General features: G+C 39.3%; 1 protein-coding gene across 4 annotated transcripts in view; it reads right to left on the reverse strand.

Annotated features, from left to right (window-relative positions):
* Positions 1-23,027, reverse strand: part of LOC149158027 (phospholipid-transporting ATPase 1-like) — a 75,124-nt gene that overhangs the window by 47,872 nt on the left and 4,225 nt on the right. For all 4 annotated transcript variants that reach the window (XM_089436092.1, XM_089436091.1, XM_089436094.1 and 1 more), the window contains 3 exons: positions 8,424-8,724; positions 7,345-8,194; positions 6,953-7,076 (listed from right to left, as the gene is read on the reverse strand). In XM_089436092.1, coding sequence (XP_089292218.1) covers positions 6,953-7,076; positions 7,345-8,194; positions 8,424-8,724 — 1,275 coding nt within the window. The remainder of the gene's footprint in view (positions 1-6,952; positions 7,077-7,344; positions 8,195-8,423; positions 8,725-23,027) is intronic.

Here is a 23,027-nt window from a genome sequence, read left to right on the forward strand (position 1 = left end):
GAAGGAGGCATTAGAGCCTATCCCCCCTTAGTGACAACTTCTTGAACTCCAACCATAAATCGAAGATTATTAAACTTCGCCCCCGTGAGAGCCTTTGTAAAGATGTTTGCAACTTGATCATCTGTTGTACAATATTGCACTTCAAGAACATGTCATGAATGAGCTTTCTGATGAATTGCATGTGTAGTTCAATGTGTTTGTTGAGCTGATGTTGGACTGGATCTTTGCATAGTTGAATGGCACTTTGATTATCACAACAAAGTGTAGTCGGATGCTGCTGCTGAAAGCCAAACTCTAATAGGATCTGACGAAGCCACAGGGCTTCCTTACTGGCTTCTACAACGCCACGATACTCTGCTTCTGCTGAAGAAAAAGAAATGGCACTTTGTTTCTTACAAGCCCATGTAATAGGTCCATAACCAAGAGTGAAGACATAACCTGCAGTAGACTTCCAATCATCAGGGTCACTAGCCCAATCGAAATCAGTGAAACCAACCAATAAAGGAGATGCTTCTGCACTGTAATGAATCCCAAATTGAATTATACCTCGAACATAACAAAGTATTCTTTTAGCTGCTTTACAGTGACTTTCATGTGGGTTTTGCATAAACCGAGCAATAAGGCCAACAGCAAAGGAAAGGTCAGGACAGGTATGGGTCAGATACAAAAGTTTTCCTACAAGCTGACGGTATAAGGTAGCATCAACTTCAGGGGACATACAAGTGACTGAAAGTTTGGCTCCAGACTGAAAGGGAGAAGGGGCTAGCTTACAATCTTCCATGTGAAAGTGATGTAGAAGATCACAGACATACTTGGACTGGGAAAGAGAAATACCTTCCTTGGATTGCAAGACTTGAAGACCAAAAAAATAATGCAAGGGTCCTAAGTTTGTCATTTCAAACTGATTTTTAAGGCTAGACTTCACATGGTTTATAAGGTTGGGATCACTACCAGTAAGGATAAGATCATCAACATAAAGAACAAGAATGATAAGAGACTTACCCACTTTCTTGGTGTAGACAGTATTGTCATAATGACACCTAGAAAAGCTAGTATCTAAAAGAAAGCTATCCATTTTGGCATACCAAGCCCAAGCGGCTTGCTTGAGACCATAAATGGATTTCTTAAGCTGATATACAAGGCTGGAGTCTATTTGTATAAAGCCAGGAGGTTGTTCCATATAGATTTCTTCATGCAAGTCCCCATGTAAGAAGGCAGATTTAACATCCATCTGATGGACTTCCCATTTGAAAGAGGCAGCAAGGGAAAGAACAAGGCGGATAGAGTTCATTTTGCCAACAAGGGAGAATGTTTCAGTATAGTCAATGCCTTCAACTTGTGAAAATCCCTTAGCAACAAGAAGAGCTTTATGTTTATCAATTTTTACATCTGGTCCAAACTTGGTTCTATAAACCCATTTACATCTAACAAGTTTTCTTCCCTTTGGAAGAGGAACGAGATCCCATGTATCATTTGCCAATAATGAACGATATTCTTCATTCATAGCTGCGTCCCAATCTGGATGGCCTGAAGCTTCTACAAAGGTGTCAGGATCATAATTATTTGAAGCCTAAGCCAGTAAAGAAGAGGCTCTATCAAACTGAAAACGTGTACATCGCTGACCTATAGGATCACCTGCAAGAGAACCTGTTGCATCCCGAATAGCACGGACCCATTTTGGACGCTGAAGGAAGACCCTGAGAAGGTGGGGGAGGATTTTCATCATCGTCATCATCTGAAGAAGAAATATTTTCAGAAGTAGAAGGGATAGAGAGAGGTGGCACATCCGCTGAACTACACTCGTAGGCCGATATATTTTCAGCAAGCTTTACATCTCTTTTAATGATAACATTTTTTGATTTAGGTGAAAGAAGTCCATATCCTTTGACATCTTCAGAATATCCAACAAAAATACATTTTTCACTCTTAGGTTTTAAGGCTTTATGTTTCTCATCGGGAATATGGGCCCATGCTTCACTTCCAAAAACACGAAAGTGACTTACATCTGGTTTAATTGAGCTCCATGCTTCTTCTGGAGTGATACTCTTTAAAACCTTAGTAGGAGTGTGATTTACTATGTAATTTGCACAGTTAATGGCTTCTGCCCAAAAAATAAGACTAAGTCCTTTAGATTGAAGCATACAATTAGCCATTTCCTTTAAGGTGCGATTCTTCCTTTCAGCTACACCATTTTGTTGTGGAGTATATGGAACAATATGTTGCATTTGAATTCCATGTTCAGTGCAAAAGTTGATGAATTTGTTGTTAACATATTCTCTGCCATTATCAGATCTTAGCTTAAGAATTTGGTGTCCAGATTGCTTCTCAACAAAGGCCAAGAACATGTTAAATACTTCACTTTTGAGTTTTAAGAAGTATACCCAAGAGCGTTTGCAGAAATCATCAATAAAAGTTAAGAAATACTTGTAGCCAGAGAATGAAACAACTGGAAGTGGACCACATAAATCACTATACACAAGCTGTAAAGGGGTTGAGGCATGCCAAGAGGCACGTTTTTCAAAACTATCCCAGTGATGTTTTCCGAGTACACATCCAGAACAAACACCATCTCTGCAAGATACCATAGGAAGACCTGTCACCATATTTTCTTTACATAGATTTTGAAGGGAGCGATAGTTTAAGTGGCCAAATTGCTCATGCCAAAGTTTGTTCACTTCATCATTATAAGCAACAAATACCGAGAGAAGAGTTGATGACCTAAAGTTGTTAAACTTATACAACCTTGTAGAATCGTCAGTAATTCCAGTAGCTAAAATCTGTCTAAGATCTCTGAGGTCCTTAATTACAACATCATGAGGTTAAAATTCAACGGTTTTACCTTCACCTGAATGAGTTATCTGATATACAGATACAAGGTTGCAGGATAAAGTAGGAACACATAATACACATTAAATTGACCATTGTCTAGATGAATAGTTCTAGTCCCTACAACACTAAGAGATCTATCATCACCAACATAAATATTTTTGGTGTTACAATCATTTAAAGAAGAAAACATGGCTTTGTTTTTGGCCATGTGATAAGAAGCTCCAGAATCGATGAGTCACTCATGAGAATGAGAAGAAAAAGATACATTTAGTGCATAACAAAACCGAGATGCTTGACAACCACATGCAGAAAGTGTTATTCCTGAAGATGAAGATGAAGTTGAAGTTGAAGAGTGCTCCAAATGGATGTTATGTTTCTTCATTGTTGCTTCCAAGGCATCCATCTTCTTAAAGCATTTGGATTCTAAGTAGCCATCTCGATTACAAAAGTTGCAATGTCTATCAGTCTTCTTTCCTTTGTTTTTATTGCCTTATCATTTTGTTGAATTAATTTTTCATTTTAAGACTGAAAGTGCTTAGGACCCTTGGTTGGTTTAGAACCATTCTTTTTAGGATATTGCTTCTTAAGATTCTTTGAACTTGGTTGCTGCTGGGCAGCTAAGGCTTTCTTAGAAGAGTTTCCAAGATTAAGAAGACCAAGATGTAAGAGTTTTTCTTGTTCTCTTATTAAAGAATCACAAAAGGCATCAAAAAAGGGGGACTTGTAGGCTTGTCCTTAAGAAATAAAGGCTTATCTAATAGAATGGAAGGTGGAAACAAACACAGAGCAGGCTGGTCCTAATTTAGTAAGAATGGAATAGATAAGACTACCATCTTCTTTCTTAACTTTAACACCTTCCAAGAGAAGTCTAAAGGTCTTGAATTTGGACAAAAAATCTTCAATGGAAGAAAAATTATTGGAGTCCAACGTAAGCAACTCATTTTCGAGTTGATGAACTCTAATTTCATTTTTAACTCCAAAAACTTTATTGAGTTGTTTCATTGCTTCATCAGGGATATCAAGTTTTGCGATATGGACTCTAAAGTCTGGAGAAATAGACATCCCTATCAACCCACGTGTTTGATCTTGCCTAATTTTCCATTTGGCTGCCTTATCTTCATATTTAAGTTTAGATTCGTGGCCTGAGGCTATTCTATAAAGACCTTTACTTCTAAGTAAATCCACAATGTAGAATTAGCATTGGAAGTAGTTGGTGTTGTCAAGAACAACTTGGCATGGACTTTCCATTTTAACAGAAACTGAAGTGTTCCAATGGAAATATCTCGAAAAATTAGGCTGATTCAAAAAAAACGGCTCTGAAAACGGCTTACGGATGAAGAAGTTATGGCTTTTTGAAGAAAAGTTGTTGAAGGTGCCGACGAAGTACGTGAATGTGCGGAAGTGAATGATATTATTATATTTAAACCCCCCCTCCAAACTTAATCTAATTAGCTCACTTTAAAAAAAAAAATATGTGACCCACTTTTATAAATAAGTGAAAGTCACTTTTACAATGGTACTTTATGAGCTACCCACTAAATTGTAACTTAAATAAAAGATAAAGAGACTTTAGAATTATAAGTGACTCATTTTTTATAATGGGTGAGAACACTTTTACATAAAGTAACTTTAAAACATAAGTTACATGTGTTTTTTTAAAAAGTAACTCAACAAAAAGAAAGACTTGAACCCAAGACCTCTATTCTCATGAAGTAACTTTGGACCAAGTGAGCTAGTTCAAAAGGTTAGTAATTTTTGGAAAAGAGGAAGGGGTTTTTTTTTAGTCACTAAAGCTTTGAAGTGTGTGCTCACTTGAAAAAACTATTTTTGCCTACAAAACAAAAAACCACGCAACCCAACACGGACATGCAAAACAAACCAAACCTTATGGCTTGAAGTTAGCTTTAGTCAGTAACTAAATATTTTCCTCAATGTTTCTGATTTTCCGAAATCACACTAAGGCGCGGCGGAAAAAAGCATACACATGAGAAAAATCCTTCCTCCCCGTTTCTGATTTGCCCAGATCGCACAGAGTTGCGACGCAAAAGCATACGTAGAAATGAAAGGTATAAATCCGGTAATAAAAAAACAGAGAGCTAAATAAACTGAAATAAACAGAGATGAATAACTAAAACTGCAAATAAAAATTGTATACCTCCAGATCTTAAAAATGACATAGCTAAGGCTACCAAAAACCTTTTCGCGTGAAACGAAAAAAGTTCCTCACTGGAACAGAGATGCTTCTAACATAATAGAGCAGTCCTCTCGGCCTGAAAGCAGTCAAAAACAATAGATCTACGAAATGACAGTCGGATGAAGTTCTACCATCTTCAGATTTGGATCACCAACAGATGTGGCCCTCAAATAGCTCTGATACCATGTAGGAATTTACAGGATAAGTTCCTTAGATAGAACACCAAAGGACACCGCTCACAAATAGATCACAGATCAATACACCAGTATTTTTGACATGATTAAAACCCTCAAAGAAGGAAACAGTGCACGGCCTGAGCCAACGCGGCCACTTCAAACAATTTATTAATAAAAGAAAGAAAATTTACATAAGATTTTCTCATGAACATTGACACTACAAATGAACCTCCATGCTCTTTAAATAGGGATCACGGACCAATCGGGTGTTAAACCATGGATCAAGTGTCGGTAATACCGAAGAGAAAATGAGCCATCGGATCACTTCATGTCTAGAACATATTGTGACCGTCGGATTGTAAGTTACAAAAGTACATAGTAAAGAAATACACTTTACCTAACTCTACACTAGACCAAGTTATATTTAACTATTTCCTATGTGTCGGAATATCCTAACAATTATCCCAGGACAGAAGCCCGAGTAGGTTTTGAATATTTTAATGATGAACTGATATGCTAGGGCAGAATCTATGTCATTTTTATGCGAGACTGGTTATATTTTGATTCCGCCAATTAATGTTAATAAGCTAGATGTGCATTCATTCAGTAGATCTGTAATCTGCTAGATCAACAGATTGCCAGGTGCTAGGTTTGCAGGTAAATTAACAGGCAACGTGAAAAATATAGCCTCTGGTTGTGACTTACAAATTGTAATGCTCAAAATTCTATTTGGATGGCTTTTGGAAGAAGAGATACTAGACAAGCAAGAAAGGTTACAAAGAATTGCAACAAGAGAACAATGGCAACAAAAAAAGCATTTAGATTTTTTTAACAATGTAAGTATTCTGTTCTAGATGAGGTGATACAAACAATGGCGGACAGATCAGCAGGTGCAAAAAAGGGAGAAAAACTGTGATGGAGAATTCCCAGCGTAACACGGAAAACAGCAGGAACAATATGATGAAACAGAGTGACACAGCAACAAGAAATAAGCAATTAAAAATTCATGCAGACACTCTGCTGCAACTCGTAGCAGCACAGCAATCACTGCATACAAGCAAACTGCAATGATGACCTGGGCAATAAGCATTAGTTAGTCAAGGTAAGTGAAAAAGATAAGCAAGGAAAAGTTAATCTGGGAATACTCAAATGAAAACATCCAATTCAATATTCAAAATCTGATCATTATAAATTTACAGAACTAGAAGTAGGTATTATAAAAACATTTCCACAATGGAAACTCCATCGATCATTGATATCTCCAGCCATTATACTCTTACAAAAATAATATGTACACGTGTCAACCATGACTTCGTGCTATACATATACAGAGTTAAAACCTACTTAAAAGGGGCTGTGAAGGATCACAATTCTCAAAGTATCTCAAGTCTTGCACAAATGAGGGTGAAGCAAGTTCTTTAAAATACAATCGACAATTACATGCATAATTTTCAGGCACACATCCCATCACAAAACTCTGTACATGAAAAATAAAAAAGGTGATACCCATACAAATTTCCTCCGTTATGGTTCCTTGACCAGAACCAAGGAGTTAAATCGAATAGGCTGCAAGTAGTTTTGGGCATATTACCCTTATGCCACATAAGCTGCCACCCTGTGACCTCTTGCCCCTAGATAAATCATAATATCATGCAGCAGTAATGTTTCAACTTTCAAGGTTCTGGAATCTGCACAATTGATACATCATGGATAACAAATAAGAATTTTCACATCCAACAAAAAGGGTACTCACCATCACCAATGGCCAGTGTCATGTCACTTGTCCTGCTCTTTATGAGGTCAACAACACCAGCTTTTTGCAAAGGAGCAACTCGACAGCAAAGAACTACTTTACATGATATTGCCAAATCAAAGAGCTGAAAACATCACAAACAATATCCATTGTATAAGATTAAAATCATTTAATAAATTATTACTGATCAAAAAATCTGAAGCAATGCCTCACATATACTCTCGAGATCCTAAAAAACCCATACACATATCCATTTTCAAGTGAAATGGCTGCAAACAAAACAAGCAAAAACAGGGTCCATCATATAAAATCATTTATAGGCACAGTTTTAACTTCTCTGCTAACAAGATAATGAAAACAAACTTGATAGCTTAAATTCAGAAGGCACATGCCTCTTGCTCCAAGTCACTTTCCAATATGTAGACAAGGCTGGTGCCATCAATTATAAGTGCCAAGGGTGGATGCCTCTCTGCTGCACCTACCGTACCATGGTCCTTAGGGATATCATTGATATCTGTAATCTGTCTGATAACATGTGACCTGGACTCAGGAAAGGCCTGTATACCCTCAGTTTCTTGTATACCCTCAGCCTGAGCAATATCAATACTTTTCTGCCTTTTTGAAAAGCTTTTTCTTGTCTCTACTCGACTTATTCTGTATGTAGCTTTTGCCTCTTCTAAAAGTTTCTTGCAAGCATCTTTAGAGGTGCCATTAATAATAACCTGCTGCATATTATGAGTAAGAAGCTTACATGAAAGACCAATAGAAATTGCAGTTTCTTGCTTATCTCCAGTCAGAACCCAAACCTTAATCCCCGCTTCTCTCAATGATTCTATTGTTTCTGGGACCCCATCTTGCAATTTATCTTCAATCCCTGTGGCCCCTAGTAGGTTGAGATTGCATTCAATTAGACTTGCAGCTTCCCTAAGCAATGCTGTCCTATCAATTAATGCTGTACTGGCTTCCTGATAAGAATGCTGCCATTCTTCAAGCTCTTCATCACTAAGGTTTTTTGCTCCCACAACAAGTGTTCGTAAACCCTGTGATGCATATTCATGCAGATGGTTCTCTGTTGCTTCCATATAGGTTACTTGATTGTTATTAGGAGTTTTGGACATAATATTAAGCATTGAACTATCTGCCCCTTTTACCAAAACTTTCACAGTATTGTCAGGACATCGAACTACTACTGACATTCTTTTGCGCACACTGTCAAACTCATGCAATCCCAACACATCCAATCTGTTTTTTCAAAAGTAAAGTGTCAAAGTGAGAAAGCGAATAAATGGACTACTCTGAAGGACACATTCTCTAAGATTATCTAGAGGAAAATATAAATTATTGCATTATAAACTCTCGATTTGCTTGCTAATTAAGATTAATTCTACATGAACTGGCAAGAAAATATCCCAATCGAGTGTAGTAGACCACCTGAAAAATCCTAGCCAATGAAGATACAAGAAAACAGTACCTTTGTCTTACACCCAATATATCAATCACAATGTGTCCAGAAGTTCGCTCAATAAGGGCATATCCATAAGCAGCAGCAGCCGATACCAGAGCCTGTTCATCGGGAGACTCCCCCTGATAATCAATCGATCTTTCACCTTCTATTATGGTAGGGACTATTGTATTGCAAGCTGCCATAGTGAGGAAGTATTCATATGCAACCTTTCTCTCCTGTGTAGAAAAACTTTTACCTAACAACCGAACAAGCTCAGCATCCACTTTTACCTCCATCTTTGGCCTCCAAACCTGTCTATCCAGTACTTCTGTAGTGTCTCTAAGGCAAGCATCCAACAAGACAAAGAAAACATCAGAAACAAAACCACAGCATGACACAGACTTGAAACCAAGAAATTGAAAACTAAATCATTGCTAAGAATGGCAACATGTAAAATGAGATATTCCATTGATATTCATAAATGAAAAATCATTTATCAAACTCCACAACCTCAGAAGTTCAGTACAGTTTCTTCCTTTCTTTAAAGCTAACCAACTGTCATACCGATTCAACAAGCAATGAACAAGAATGAAATTAGACCTTACAATGGAGAATTGTTAATAACAATAACCCAAGTTATCAGAATATTGATTGTCATTACTGTGTACCTATCAGTTAGGATATAAGCTAAGTTCCTCTCCATAAGAATATAGGAACAAATGTGGCTTAGGGTAATGAGGAAAGCCATGCTATATAGGCATTAAGAATAATATGCAGTGGTCCATGGAGACACATCGCCCACATTTCCCATGCTCCAGGGATGGGGCAGGCACCTCAGGAAATATTTCTTCACATCCCTCTGTTGGGGAAACATGTCCACAGTGTGAGGGACACATTTCCCCAAGAGTGGGGCATCTGGGTGTTTGACCAAGTTCACAAATAAGAGTTCTGTGAAAGGCAGCTTGAAGGATTTGAACCACAAATTTGATTGGTCAAATAGGTAAGGGTTCAACCCCAATCCAATCTCAAACGATGAATCCAATCTAGTCAGGTTTCTGATGCAAATAGACAGCCATACCAAACTTTGTGTGAGAATAAGAAAATTTCAAGACATAGACACAGCCTATATGTGCCCATGCATTAACCATGGTTGACTCAAATTTACTACAGAGACCAACAAATATTGACAGCCCAAATTACAGTGAGGAATAAATATTGAATTGAAGCAATTTAAAGCCAGAATCATACCATTCCTTAGAGATGATAAAAAATCTTATTTCCAAATCCAGGGTTGAAGCATGCACATACACACATATATACAAATTTATGTATATATGTGTGTGTGTGTGAACAAATTCGCTAAGACGAACTTAGCTTCTCAATGTCAAAATGATAGGGAGAGGGCCATTTGGTAGCTTCAACTTGATGGGGTTTCCACAGTTGGGTTTCTAAAGGAGCAACCTAGGTGGATGTTGTTGAGAAATCTGGAGGGCGATAGTTAGAATGATTTCTCTTATACTTGATAACTGCTTGTGATGTCTTCATACTTTTTCTTCCTTATTAGGTTCTTCTCTTTATATTATGTTGTTCTTATCATCAAACAGCTATCAAAACAAGAATATCAACAATACACGAACACAAGATATAGGCTGCAAACCAGGGCCAAAACCTTTCCACTTGAGAGGAAAACATACAAATCTCCTCTTTTTATAGATTCTTCAATTGACATATTCCAAGACCTCTAGACAAAGACCAATACCCTTCCAAGACCAAGTCCAGCCTTCTTGATGATGTGTTGCTTCCTTTGTCCAATACAAACCCAGTCAAATCTCTTCCAGCAGCACAACTTCGAACCCCAGCAATAGAATTTCGGCCTCTACTGCAGATCTAAGATTTTTGGCCCTCCCAACGATAGTTGCTTCCACAGGTGTGAACTTATTTCGAGTTCCAAGACTTCTTGAGACCTTCGCTTGACGTTCTCCTTTTACTAAGGCTTGAGGATGACCTAATGAGCCTTCCTTCAACCTTCTTTCTGCACTTTCTCCAAATTCGATCCTGCAGCAGCAAAACCCTAACCCAACAATGAAAACCCTAGTTTCCTTCCTCCGCACGTGTGAAGAGAGAGAGAAATGACCCAATCACTTGATCTTCTTCCTTCTTCTTTCTTTGCAAGCGTCTTTCTTCTTCTCCTTCGCTTGCTTGATGAGAGAATGAATTGTGTCCATAAGAGGTCGAGTTCCCTCCTATATATAGGCTTCCAAGGTGGACGAAGTACCTCAAATTAAACCGACTTCTTAGTTGGCAGGCCGAATTTGTCTTGGAGTATATTTTGACATTTTTAAATACAAAAAAAAAATCTTTTTACAAGTTACAATGTGTCCGATGGGTTCTTCATCATATGACAATGACTCTTTTGACTTCTTAACCTACGACAAAACCTAGAAGCACTCAATGGGTGCTTGGCCTCTAAATAAACGACCTTGAGCATGAAACCCATGCTTCAAAATAGAAATAATAATTTTTATTTCATTTTACAATATACAAGAATCAAAAGTACATTTCATATTTATGAAGACCGAACCTAGTTACACATTTTTCAACAGATGTAGGGTGGACATGTCAACAATGATGTCTAAATTACACTACATGGAAGGCAGAAAGGGGTATGAGGAGGAAGCTAATGAATTCATCAATGATCCACCAGAGGAACAAATGCTTTGTTCCAGAACTGTTGTAGGATGTTTGGATGTGATGCGGGATTCCAACAAGCTACACAATATGGGGTCTGAATCTTTGGAGGAGGTGACAATAACAATTTTGGCCGATTTGGCGCACCCACTGAGTGCATAAGGTGCCAAAACCTCACAGAAGACATAGAAAAGGGTGACGAGACTCACTAGCAATCAATCCAAGGAACACAATTGCTTAAGTACATTGCCCCATGCTTAGAGTTACAAACCCAATATTGGATCCATCAACCCTAAATGCATGGTCAAAGGAGGAGAACACTTTATTACACTCCAAACTTGAAATTGAGAACACATGGAATGAAGCATGTCAAGACATTGATTTCCTTTGCAATTGTGCTATCAATCAACAAGATTATTTTTCCAATTCAGGTTTGTTGGCACTTTGTTAGATTTGAAGCTACTAAGTGGTGTCCCATCCTCAAACTTGAAGGTGTTAGGGATTCAATCTCAAGAGGCTTCAAGAAAGCCAAAGAGGCACAAATGCATCAAAATGACAAAGTAGGCCATCAACCTGAGCCTGGGTGGTAAAAGTAAATTTAATGACAATGGAATTGGGGGATTGAACATTGGTAGGATATTTTCTTGAGAAGAGACTAAGTAGTGAGGAGTTGAAGAATTGGACAAAAATCAACTTCGAGCAAGTGGTGGAAGCCTCTCCATGCACCTTGATTCTAGCAAAAGGATGGTTGGTTTGGGCTCTTAGAACGGATGGAAAAACAAAAAAACAAAATACTACACTAACATTGAAAGTGGGGGTCTCAATCCCTGTTCTTGAAAAATGGCATATAGAGTTTGATGCTCAATCAACTAGTGTCCACATTCTCCTAATATGGGTTTGTATGCCAAGATTGCCATTGATTTTATGGTCCGAGAAGTGTTCGACAAAAATTGTAGCACTTTGGGTACTTTTTTACAAAGCAAATAGTCATTGTAAGAGGCTAGGTATTATGGCATGGCTTGAATCTTGGTAGGGTTGAAGGTGAGCGAAGGTCAAAGTTTACTTGTACCTTAAAAGGAGTGGAGCCTCCAGAGTCGCTGTTGCATGTGGATGCACCGCCAGTGGGCAACTGTTGAAGGATCTGGGCAAAGTTATCCATCATCGCGTTCCTTTGTTTCTCGAGGGCCTCCTCGAGCAATATTTTGATAGGATCTCCTGCCCCCTCATCTTTCTTTTCTTCCCCCATGGGCGGCTGTCGGGGTTTGCGAGGCTGATCTTGCAAAGGTTCAACCAGATCGAGCCCTAGCTCCTTATATCCCGACCTCGTTAGGGACATGCAAAGAAAAACAGAGAAAGAGCAGACTGCTCTGATACCACTAATCCGGATTTAAACAGGAATGCAACAAATTACAAATATAACCATAAATACAAAGATGCAATAGAAATAACACTTCATTTCATTAATATCAAATACTGAAATATGCTTACAAACAGAATGGAAATAAGACTAGCTCGAGCGATGGTAGCTTATCTCTGAGAAGAGATGTGGCGGCTACATGCCTCTGAACTGTGTTACAATGAGGCTCAAAGGCCTATTTATTGTTGAGAAATAATGGAAAACCCTAAACATCCAAAAACCTAACCCTAGGAGATGAAGCGCCAAACTATGGGCCCCGTTTGGGTAAATTGGTACATCAACTTCCCAAGGTCATAACTTTGGCATACGATCTTCGTTTGACGCGCACAATACCTCGTTAGAAAGATCTATCTGAGGACTACAACTTTTGAGTGACCAACATGGGTCTACGACGCATGTTGATCCCATTTTTCCCAAAAAAAACGTCGTTTAGGGCCTCAAAACGGCTCCGAAAGTTCAGGACTCGAAAAACTGCCAAAAATAGTAAATTGTGCTACAAATAAGGAAACTGAAAAACTGAAAGAAACAATGGTGGGGGTCCAAGTGGAATAGGCAGGTGGCCACCAATATCCACCTGAATCAAGTGGCCAAGAAAGAAACATCCTCTCACAACCTTCTAGGAGAGCAACTATTTAACAAGCTCTAGAGAAGCATATAACAAAGCGTCAGACCCCATCAAAGTGAATTCACTGGAAGTGGTCATGAAATATCCATTAGAATACCACCTCATCTTGTATAAGACATTGAGATCTCGAAGGGAATGAATACTCTCAGTCATATTCCAGTTGTATATTAGATGTATACTCCCATATTATTGTATTCATACGCATATATGGTAACTCCAGTGGTTGAGTGCTTTGAGCTTATGCAGCTTACAGGAAGTCTCAAGGTCAATACCTCAGGCTGGCTGCCTCTATTGTGTGCCTCACTCAATGTCAGGCCAGTCACCATAACCAGCACCAACAGATTTACACTAGGTACCATCCACAAAAGACAGGGAAGTGCCCAGTCCCCGGGGTTTTCCTAGAGAGATTTCCTTGTGAAAAAACATCTTATATATTATCTAAACTGTTATTCACCAGTCTCACTAAGTATTGTTTCAAGCAGATGAGTTCCAAGTAGAAAATATTCAACTAAGCCTGTAACATTTAATGTAATCAATTTAACAATGGGTAGTGGTACAAACACAGCTAGAACAGTCCCTACTGAGAGGCATGTTTGACTATAAAACAGGACCATAAGCAGAAGCATAATACAAAGAAGAAAAAACAACAAGAAGGTGACTTCCAGCCAAGGCACCCCTCCTGCCAGACCTGAAAGTTGATGATGACTGTCGCTAAGCCTGCACACTTCAATTGCAAATATCTTCTAACTGTCAAAATCCTGCACTCAGTGGCTGTGACAAACAGGATCGTTAGTGATAATGGTTAGAACAACAGTTTTGTTTCGATTTTAGATATATTGATTGGTTTTACCACAAACCATAAAATTCTGACTGACAGATGTAGGAGAGGATGAGATTACAAAATTTTCTATGATGATGATTTCTCTTTGGATTTGTTTTAGTGGACATATGTATTACATAGTCAAGATTCAAAATTCCTTTGCAAGGGCCATGCTGCCTTGTTTAGTTGTGAGGTATATAATCTTCCCAATCTTAAAAAAGTTCTTTTAAAACTAGTAAGTCCCTATAGTTCATATACCCAATAACGAGGATCATCAAACTTTATGGAATAAGGCAAAAGATAAAATAGATGAGACAGTCTGCAACTGAATCAAACCTGTACACAGATTAAGAACTTAAGAGATATGTTAGAGCAAAGATATAAAATACAGTAGACCCTGATGTTGACACCTAATCCTCTGCGATTGGGTGAATTTGAGTAAATAGTTAAATTAGGAATGTGAACAATCATCAGGAGATGAACTGAGCAGTCACATCCTTTGTATATAACAATAGCTACCTAATGAAATAAATCGAATCAGTTTTCTACCAAACTGGAGTTACTCCTGGCCTGACATGGTATCAGAGCCAGCTCCCTGTTTAGTCTTTATGTCTTTGTAACTCCTGATCTGCTCCATTGCTCTCTCTATAATTCTGTCTGCCATACCTGCGTTCTGTCTGCCACACCTGCGCTGCCCTGACATATTCTATTTATGATTCTTGCGCCCTGTTCAGTTGAATACGCTCAGACTCCATAAACGTTTCATATTCTCTGACCACTGACCATCCGTTTGAATGCGTTGAGTGCCTGCCTGACATGGTAGCTGCGCCTGACATGGTATCATTGCATACTATGACTGCGCGGATGACTGATTCATAAACGTTTCTGCCATGGACGCGGGCTTTGCCAGAGAGTTGCAGTGTACGAGCCCTTTCTAGATTCCAATCTCGTCCACTGCTGCGTAGTCTATTCGTCTCTCTCATTCTGCTGAGGCTTTGAAGTCTATCGCATAAAAATCGACCCCTATGAGACAAGCCATCAAAGGCCCAATCCCTCTGGTTTCCTTTTCCTTCAAATTTAACCAAAAATTGGCAGATACGGCCCCATAATCCTACCCATAAACCTGTTTTCTCTTAATTTTCGCATACGAGTTGATTGATTTCGGATATTAGTATGGCCAAGCTCATTGAGATTCATTCCTGCGTTCCTTCAACGGAGAGGGGCCGTGGGATTCTCATAGCAGGAGATGCGAAGACCAACTCTGTCATTTAAAGAATTTATTCCAAAAATCTTGTGAGGTTGCTCGAGGTCTGCGGATCGATTCCCAGCCGTTCAAGACCAGGTTTGATACCTCTGGGCCATTATTAAATCCTCAAGGAACGCGGCGGGAACATCGTATGACCATTCCTCTGGACTTGAAGCGAAAACTCAAACTGCTTCATAAATTTTTGTTAACGTTGTTCCATATATTTTGATAACGTTGTCCCAGTTGCTACGCAGAGTTGCACATGTGGTGCAGCTGCTAAGGAGAATTGCACGTCGGGGGCAGTTGCGAGACAGAGCCGCGCTTGAGCAGTTGATAGACATAGCCGCACTTGTCTATGGCTTGAGAAGAGTCCACAACAGCCGCATAGTCACAAGTTATGTGGAGTCCAACAAAGTGTTGAAGAAGGTGAATAGTATCAATGCGCAGTTTTTTAAAATCATTTAAATCATTTGAATGGTAATGTTACCCTGCTGCGTTGTATAGTTAAAGCATTGAAGTGATATGTAATATATAAATATATTACATTTTAAAACATTGAAGTGATATGTACATAATATTTCAATGAAATGCTGGATGCTTTTATCAAACATTGGAGGGATTTGAAGAAAATATAGTGCATAAAGTTGTAGCGTAAGGAAGACATTTGAAATCTTTTGAGAATGCCCTTTTGAGTACAATTTCACTGTATATCAGCAGAAGTATTTTTTCTATCAGCAGAAGTATTTTTTTTTACAGAATGCATTCAATCATCTCTATGGTAGGAATAGTTCTCACTGGCAAGGAGAGCTATCCTGAATGGTCCCGGATGATAAAACACACCCTCATCTTCAATGAGTTGTGGAAAGGAGTGTGTGTCATAGAAGGAGACAAAGACCCCGTACAGCCTACCTCAGATAAAGAGCTCGTCATTTGGGAAAACAAGAACAGCAAAACCTATGCATTAATCGCAGCATCTGTAAATGAAGAGGTGAGTCACCATATTTCGTCATATTCAACTGCCTTTGAAGCCTTACAAAAACTGAAAGAACTCTATGACTCACATTCTGCACTTGAAGTTGTTCAGCTCATGATTAAACTCTTCACTCTTGAACTAAAAAATAATGATCCTCTTGCTCTTGCATCTGAAGTAAAGTCTATAATGCATGATATCAATTCCACTAAGGTTGAGCTGGATATCCCTCTTATTGCTTTTCTCAAGGCACTCTATCCTACTTACTCCAATTATCTTGAGTCTTTGCAAGAAAATGGAAATCTCAAAGATATAACCTTTGACTCTCTTGTGAAAAAGTTTGCTGAAAGAGAGAAAGCTTTTGGAAAGAAGACAGCCCCTGAATCTTCTGAAGAGACTATGTGCCTTGCTCATAAAGAAAAGCATCCGGATCAAGATTCTACAAGAGGAAGAGGTGGACGAAGAGGAAGAGGAAGATATTTCAGAGGCAGGGGGGGCAGACATTCTCAAGGAAAAAAGGCAGACTTACACTGCATTCGCTGCAAAAGAAATGGATCACATGATGCCTCTACATGCAAGCTTCCATGGGACAAAATTGAGCAGAAAAGAAACCAACAGAAAGGTAAAACTGATGATACAGACAAAGGTAAAGCACCTGAATCCGCTCACTATATTGAGGCACAATGTAACATTGGAGTAAATGAAGATTTGTTTAATGCTTCACTTGCTTCTTCAAAAAATGATTGGTTGCTTGATTCAGGAGCAACCTGTCACATGACTCATAGAAAAGATTTTTTTGAAGATTTCACTTACAATGTTGATGGAGCAGTATACTTTGCAGATCAGTCAAAAATCAAGCCATCAGGGCTCGGCACAATCAGGCTTAAACTGCCTGGTCTTCCAGACTTTCTTCTGGATCATGTTCTATATCTCCCACAGCTCAAAAGAAACTTGTTGTCCTTGGTCCACATCCGCCAGCAAGGTCACTCCATTCATATGTTTGATAGCAAGCTTGAGGTAAGAAAAGCATCTAACCACTCACTTGTCGTGAGGGGAATAGAAGAAGAAAGGCTTCTCAAACTGCAAGGAACCCCTGCTCATACACAACATTTCTCATATATTTCTCATCATGAAGAAGGTACACTTCCATCAAGTTTATTATGGCATGCTAGATTTGGACATTTAAACAATGACAATCTCCGCTTATTGAAGAAAAATGGTGTTGCTGGTTTGCCTACGATTCCTAGGAAACATAAGCAATGTGATGCTTGCATTCTAGGAAAGCATAGAAAACAGTGTTTTCATGATTCACATTCAAGAGCACATAGGAAGCTTGAACTCATTCATTCAGATTTATGTGGTCCAATTCCTGCTCCTTCTGCAAATGGAAATAAATATATCATGACATTTATTGATGATTACACCAGAATGTGTTGGGTTTATTTATTGAAGAACAAATCGGATGCTTTTCAAACATTCAAGAATTTTCATAAATGGATTGAAAATGATGCACAATCTCATATTGGGTCTATTCGCACTGATAATGGAAAAGAATATACATCAAATGAATTTGAAAACTATCTTCGCCAACATGGGATCAAACATCAAACAACTGTGCCTTATAATCCCCAACAGAATGGTGTAGCTGAAAGAATGAATAGAACAATCTTGATATGGTACGATCCATGCTTTTCTTCAAAAATGTAAAGATAATGTTTTGGGCTGATGCTATTCTATGTGCTGCATATATAAAGAATAGGTGTCCATCTAATGCTATAAGAAACAAGACTCCTTATGAATTGTGGTATGGACATGTTCCTTCGATAAAACATCTCAGGGTCTTTGGTTCCACCTGTTATGCTTTGATACCAAAGGTACATAGAAACAAACTTGGTGCTAGAAGTCGTAAGTGTATCTTCCTGGGGTATTCAAACACCTCCAAAGCATACCACCTCTATGATGAAGTAAATAAAAAGTTTGTTGTAACTTGTATCTAGAGATGTAATTTTTCTTGAATCATCCAAAACTGACAATGTTGTTGAGCGACAACTTGATCGCTTGGATAGATACGCTAAAACAAAATCATTTCAAGAATTTGATAATCAGATTCCACATCTTGAAGGGGGGATTCCTATTCTAGATCAACATGTGGAATCTTTTTCTGAAGAACACTCTCACCCGAATGAAACTCCAACAACGGATGATGCTTTAAGTGATGTAATTGATAGAATTGGGAGACTCAATCTTGATTCAGTCCCAACTCAATCAACAGAGCAGCCTGGACCATCTCAGAAAGGTCCCCCAAAGTGGCTGACAAAGACACTTGAAAGTGTTCATCCTGATGAAATTGGAAAAACAGGAACCAGAGATTCAAACTGACAAAATGGAGGTGATGTAGATGACTCTAATTCACCTGTTGATATGGATGTTTCTTATGATTGTGAATTGAACTTGTCTACAGATTTTGAACCAACTTCCTTCAAAGAAGCGATGCAAAAGGAGTATGATGCCCTCATAAAGAACGGCACTTGGAAGCTGGTTGATCCTCCATTTGGAACCAAACCAATTGGCTGCAAGTGGGTCTACAAGAACAAGTACAAAGCTGACGGTTCACTTGACAAGCACAAAGTTAAGCTTGTGGCAAAAGGTTTTGCACAGAAGGAAGGGGTCGATTATGAGGAAACTTTTCCCCCACAGCAAAATGGGCCACCATTCGGACACTCTTTGCACTAACAGCTCAGAACGGTTGGAAAGTCCATCAAATGGATGTAAAAACTGCCTTCTTGAATGGAGATCTAAAAGAGAATGTTTTTATGTCCCAGCCTGAAGGATTTGTTGTGAAATGACATGAACATAAAGTATGCAAACTTGTGAAGTCCTTGTATGGCCTCAAACAAGCACCGCGAGCCTGGTATGAAAAACTAACTGAGCATCTTCTGAAACTCAACTTCAATCATTTTGATCTTGATGATGCAACTTTATTTGTCAAGAAAGTTGGCAAAACAGCTGTATATCTTGTGGTATATGTAGATGATCTTTTAATGACAGGGAACAATGAAAGCTACATTGCATCCATAAAGAAGGAATTGGGGAAAAGTTTTGAAATGACTGATTTGGGCTATGTTCATTACTATCTTGGCATTGAAGTAACCCAACATCCAAAATCCATATTTCTTTCTCAAAAAAAATACATTGGAGATTTGTTAAACAGATTTGGCATGACAGAGTGCAATCCTCTTTCTACTCCAATGGAACAAAACTTAAAGCTCACATCTATTGAAGGAAAGGAATTTGAGGATGCAACAAAGTATAGACAGCTTGTAGGAAGTCTCATCTACCTCACTACTACTAGACCAGACATTTCATTTGCTGTTGGAATCCTCTCCAGGTTTATGCAAAAGCCTTGTGAGGGACATTGGTCTGCTGCAAAAAGGGTTCTAAGGTACTTGAAGGGAACTCAAGACCTTGGAATCAAGTATACACAGGTGGACGACTTCAGCTTGATTGGATACTCTGATTCAGACTTCGATGGAGACAAAGAAACTGGGGTATCTACTTCAGGATATGCTATGAGTCTTGGATCAGGAGCTGTCTCCTAGAGATCACGCAAACAATCAGTTCGAGCAGATTCCACAACAGAAGCAGAATACGTGGCAGCAGCTGAAGCAACAAAAGAAATTGTGTGGCTCAGGAAAATTCTTGAAGATTTGCAGGTAAAACAAGTACAATCAACTCCACTCATGATTGACAACACCTCTGCAATAAAGTTGGCCAAGAACCCAAAGTTCCATGATTGTACAAAGCACATCAATACTAAATATCATCTGATCCGACATCATGTTGAGGCCAAAACAATCCATCTCCGTCATTGTTCCACAAATGAGCAAATTGCAGACATCTTCACCAAAGCGCTTGGAAGAGAAAAGCTTGAAAGATTCAGAACGATGCTTGGACTCACCAACATCCCTTCAGATTAAGGGGGGGAATGTTGACACCTAATCCTCTGCGATTGGGTGAATTTGTGTAAATAGTTAAATTAGGAATGTGAACAGTCATCAGGAGATGAACTGAGCAGTCACATCCTTTGTATATAACAATAGCTACCTAATGAAATAAATCGAATCAGTTTTCTGCCAAATTGGAGTTACCCCTAGCCTGACACCTGATCTAACCAACAACACAAATTGTCACAAGTGTAAAATCAACCAAGGTCTGACACAACAGGTATATGTAAACAAATTTCAACTTAAAATGAAGACCATGCATACAGGTCTAGATAAATGTAAGAGACCTCCAAAGCAAAACAGGAAAATAGGCAGTACTACTTGGGAAGAAGGACCTTGTGAATATGCAACACAGGCACTAGATAAAACAGATGTCACAACTTATAGCTACTGCCCAACCACTGAAGGTGTGCACAAAGAACATACAATCTTCTAGCCACAAAAAGATTCGGAAAATGGGAAACCTCAAAACAAAGATTTATAGCACAAAACAAAAAATAATAAACTCACCTCTGCACCTATTGTCATTAGTTTGTTTGAAAATTAAAAAGGCAAGGGAACTTCAGGCAGAGTGCTAGAGGTGGTGTGTTTTCCTTAACTAGCATCAATAATTGTAGACCTATAGTTGTTTCAAAATTGAGATACATAAGACTTCAAATGTAGAACATCTTGCAGAGTATATAGTTCTAAGTTCTGCTTCATCCGCAGAGAGAATCTTTATTTTGTACATAGTTCAAAGTTTTGCTTCATCTATAGATAGGAAACATGGGTAAGTGATAGAGTGTCGCATACTAATAAGCAAAGCAGCTGATGAGGAAGGCTACAAAGCAGAGTTCTTTAAGCACGGTTTCTGTGCTTTGGTTAGCTACTTGGTTGATCTCTTCAACCATGTAGTCCGTGAAGGTTTTCCACCAACATGGTCACACCACATCATCCATCCGATCCACAAATCAGGTTCCAGCTCAAATCTCAATAACTACAGAAAGATCATGGTAGACCACACGTTCTCGAAGTTGTATGCTACTGTTCTACATAAGAAGCTCTCCACTGAACTTGAGAAGAGACAACTCAGAGCAAGGGGATAGGCAGGTTTTCGACCGGCTCATCAGACCATTGACCACATCTTCACCCTTTGCTCCGTGATTGAAGAGGCACGACACCACTCTTCGAAGGTCTACTGTTGTTTCGTAGATTTTCAGAAAGCTTTTGACTTTATTCCGAGGGAGGCCCTGCTCCAGAGACTCAAAGATATTGGCATCTCTGCAACCCTATTGACCGCTATTATGCACCTATATGAGTTCATTCTTGGTCATCTTCACGCAGCCCATGGGATGTCTAATTTCATCCGAAGCACTATTGGGGTTAAACATGGTTGTCCACTATGCCCTACCCTGTTTGGGATCTATATTGATGAGTTGGAAGCATTTCTACACGAGCATATCCAAGACACCGATGGCTGCCTTCTTCACCAGGTTCTGATATCTATTCTACTCTTTGTTGACGACATGGTCCTCCTCTCCTCATCACCAGAAGGATTACAAAGGCAGTTGGATGCCTTAGCTTTGTTTTGTGATCATTGACAATTGACGGTCAACCTGTGTAAAACCAAGGTTATGATCTTCAATGGGGTGAAGAAAACCTCAGACCTTCACTTTCTATTCAAAGGGGAGGAGATTGAGATCACCAGCACATATACTTACTTGGGGGTGCAATTCTCAGGTCCCCGCTTCAGTACTAGCGCTTCAGCCTCGGATCAACAAAGGATATGGATCCTTAGCCCTTCTCGAGAGACAGTGCTTTCGACATCACTTCCAAGACATCTCGTCCAAGATGAGCCTCATGGACACCTTGATCCGTCCCACTGTTCTATATGGCTCAGAGATTTGGGGACCGTCTTTACTTGAGTCAGATTGGGCTTCAGCTGAGAGAGTCCAAATTCTTCTTCTCTGCCACATCATTAGGTGCAAACTGACAGTACCGCAACACATCATCCTTGCAGAGTTTGGAGCTCAGCCCTTTCGGCCTAAGACGGTCTTCAAATTGGTTTCATTATTGCATCGTGTCTAGGGCTTTGCAAACTCGATACAGAATAGGGACAGATATCCTTACTTGGCATATTGCTCTGCTGAGACTATTGCACGTTCTACTCCCTCAGGCCAAGCCAGATGTTGATTTACAAGAGTTTCAAATCTCCTAGAGTCAGTGGTAATTCAGTTGGATCATCTCCCTCTTTTTTGATATTCCTTAGATGCTCATGGTCACCTTTTACCTACTAGACAGGAGCTAAACAAGATCATCAGGGAGGACATCTACAGGCGTCCAGGTCACCTGGGCCAATCCTCCAAGAGGGTTGCACCTAAAGATGGCCTTCTACGTTGAGCACTTCTTGGAGTTGAGAGATGGGCTCATTGTTCGACCCCAGTATACTTTTTACCATTAGATGCATGCTCTTCGCATTCCTCTAAGCCAGTTGAGAGTAGGTTCTCATAGACTTAGGGTAGAGACAGACCACTAGGTGGATAGACCAGACATACTTTACCAGGTATGTCATTTACAGGAAGTGGAGACCAAGGTGCAGTTCATTCTTAGATGCCCTGTCTACTACGAGATCAGAGGAAGATTTCATTGCTTGTTTAGAGATTCTCGGACCCTCGCCAACTTTTTCAGGTATCCCAATCAAAGATGTTTGGCCCTATATATGCAGGAGGCTCTCAAGTTCCGAGCACATATTCTTCAGCCTCCCATCAGACCAGACCCCACACAGAGAATCACGACATTTTTCAGGGTACTACCTTCACACAGAGGCACCAAGAGATTGATTGATATCAGTACGTATCCAAACTCCAGATCAATGAGAATCC

Source organism: Pinus tabuliformis, chromosome 5_2 (assembly GCF_031772625.1).
Source record: "Pinus tabuliformis cultivar Carrire ecotype Pingquan chromosome 5_2, CPIR1, whole genome shotgun sequence".
Taxonomy (NCBI): domain Eukaryota; kingdom Viridiplantae; phylum Streptophyta; class Pinopsida; order Pinales; family Pinaceae; genus Pinus; species Pinus tabuliformis.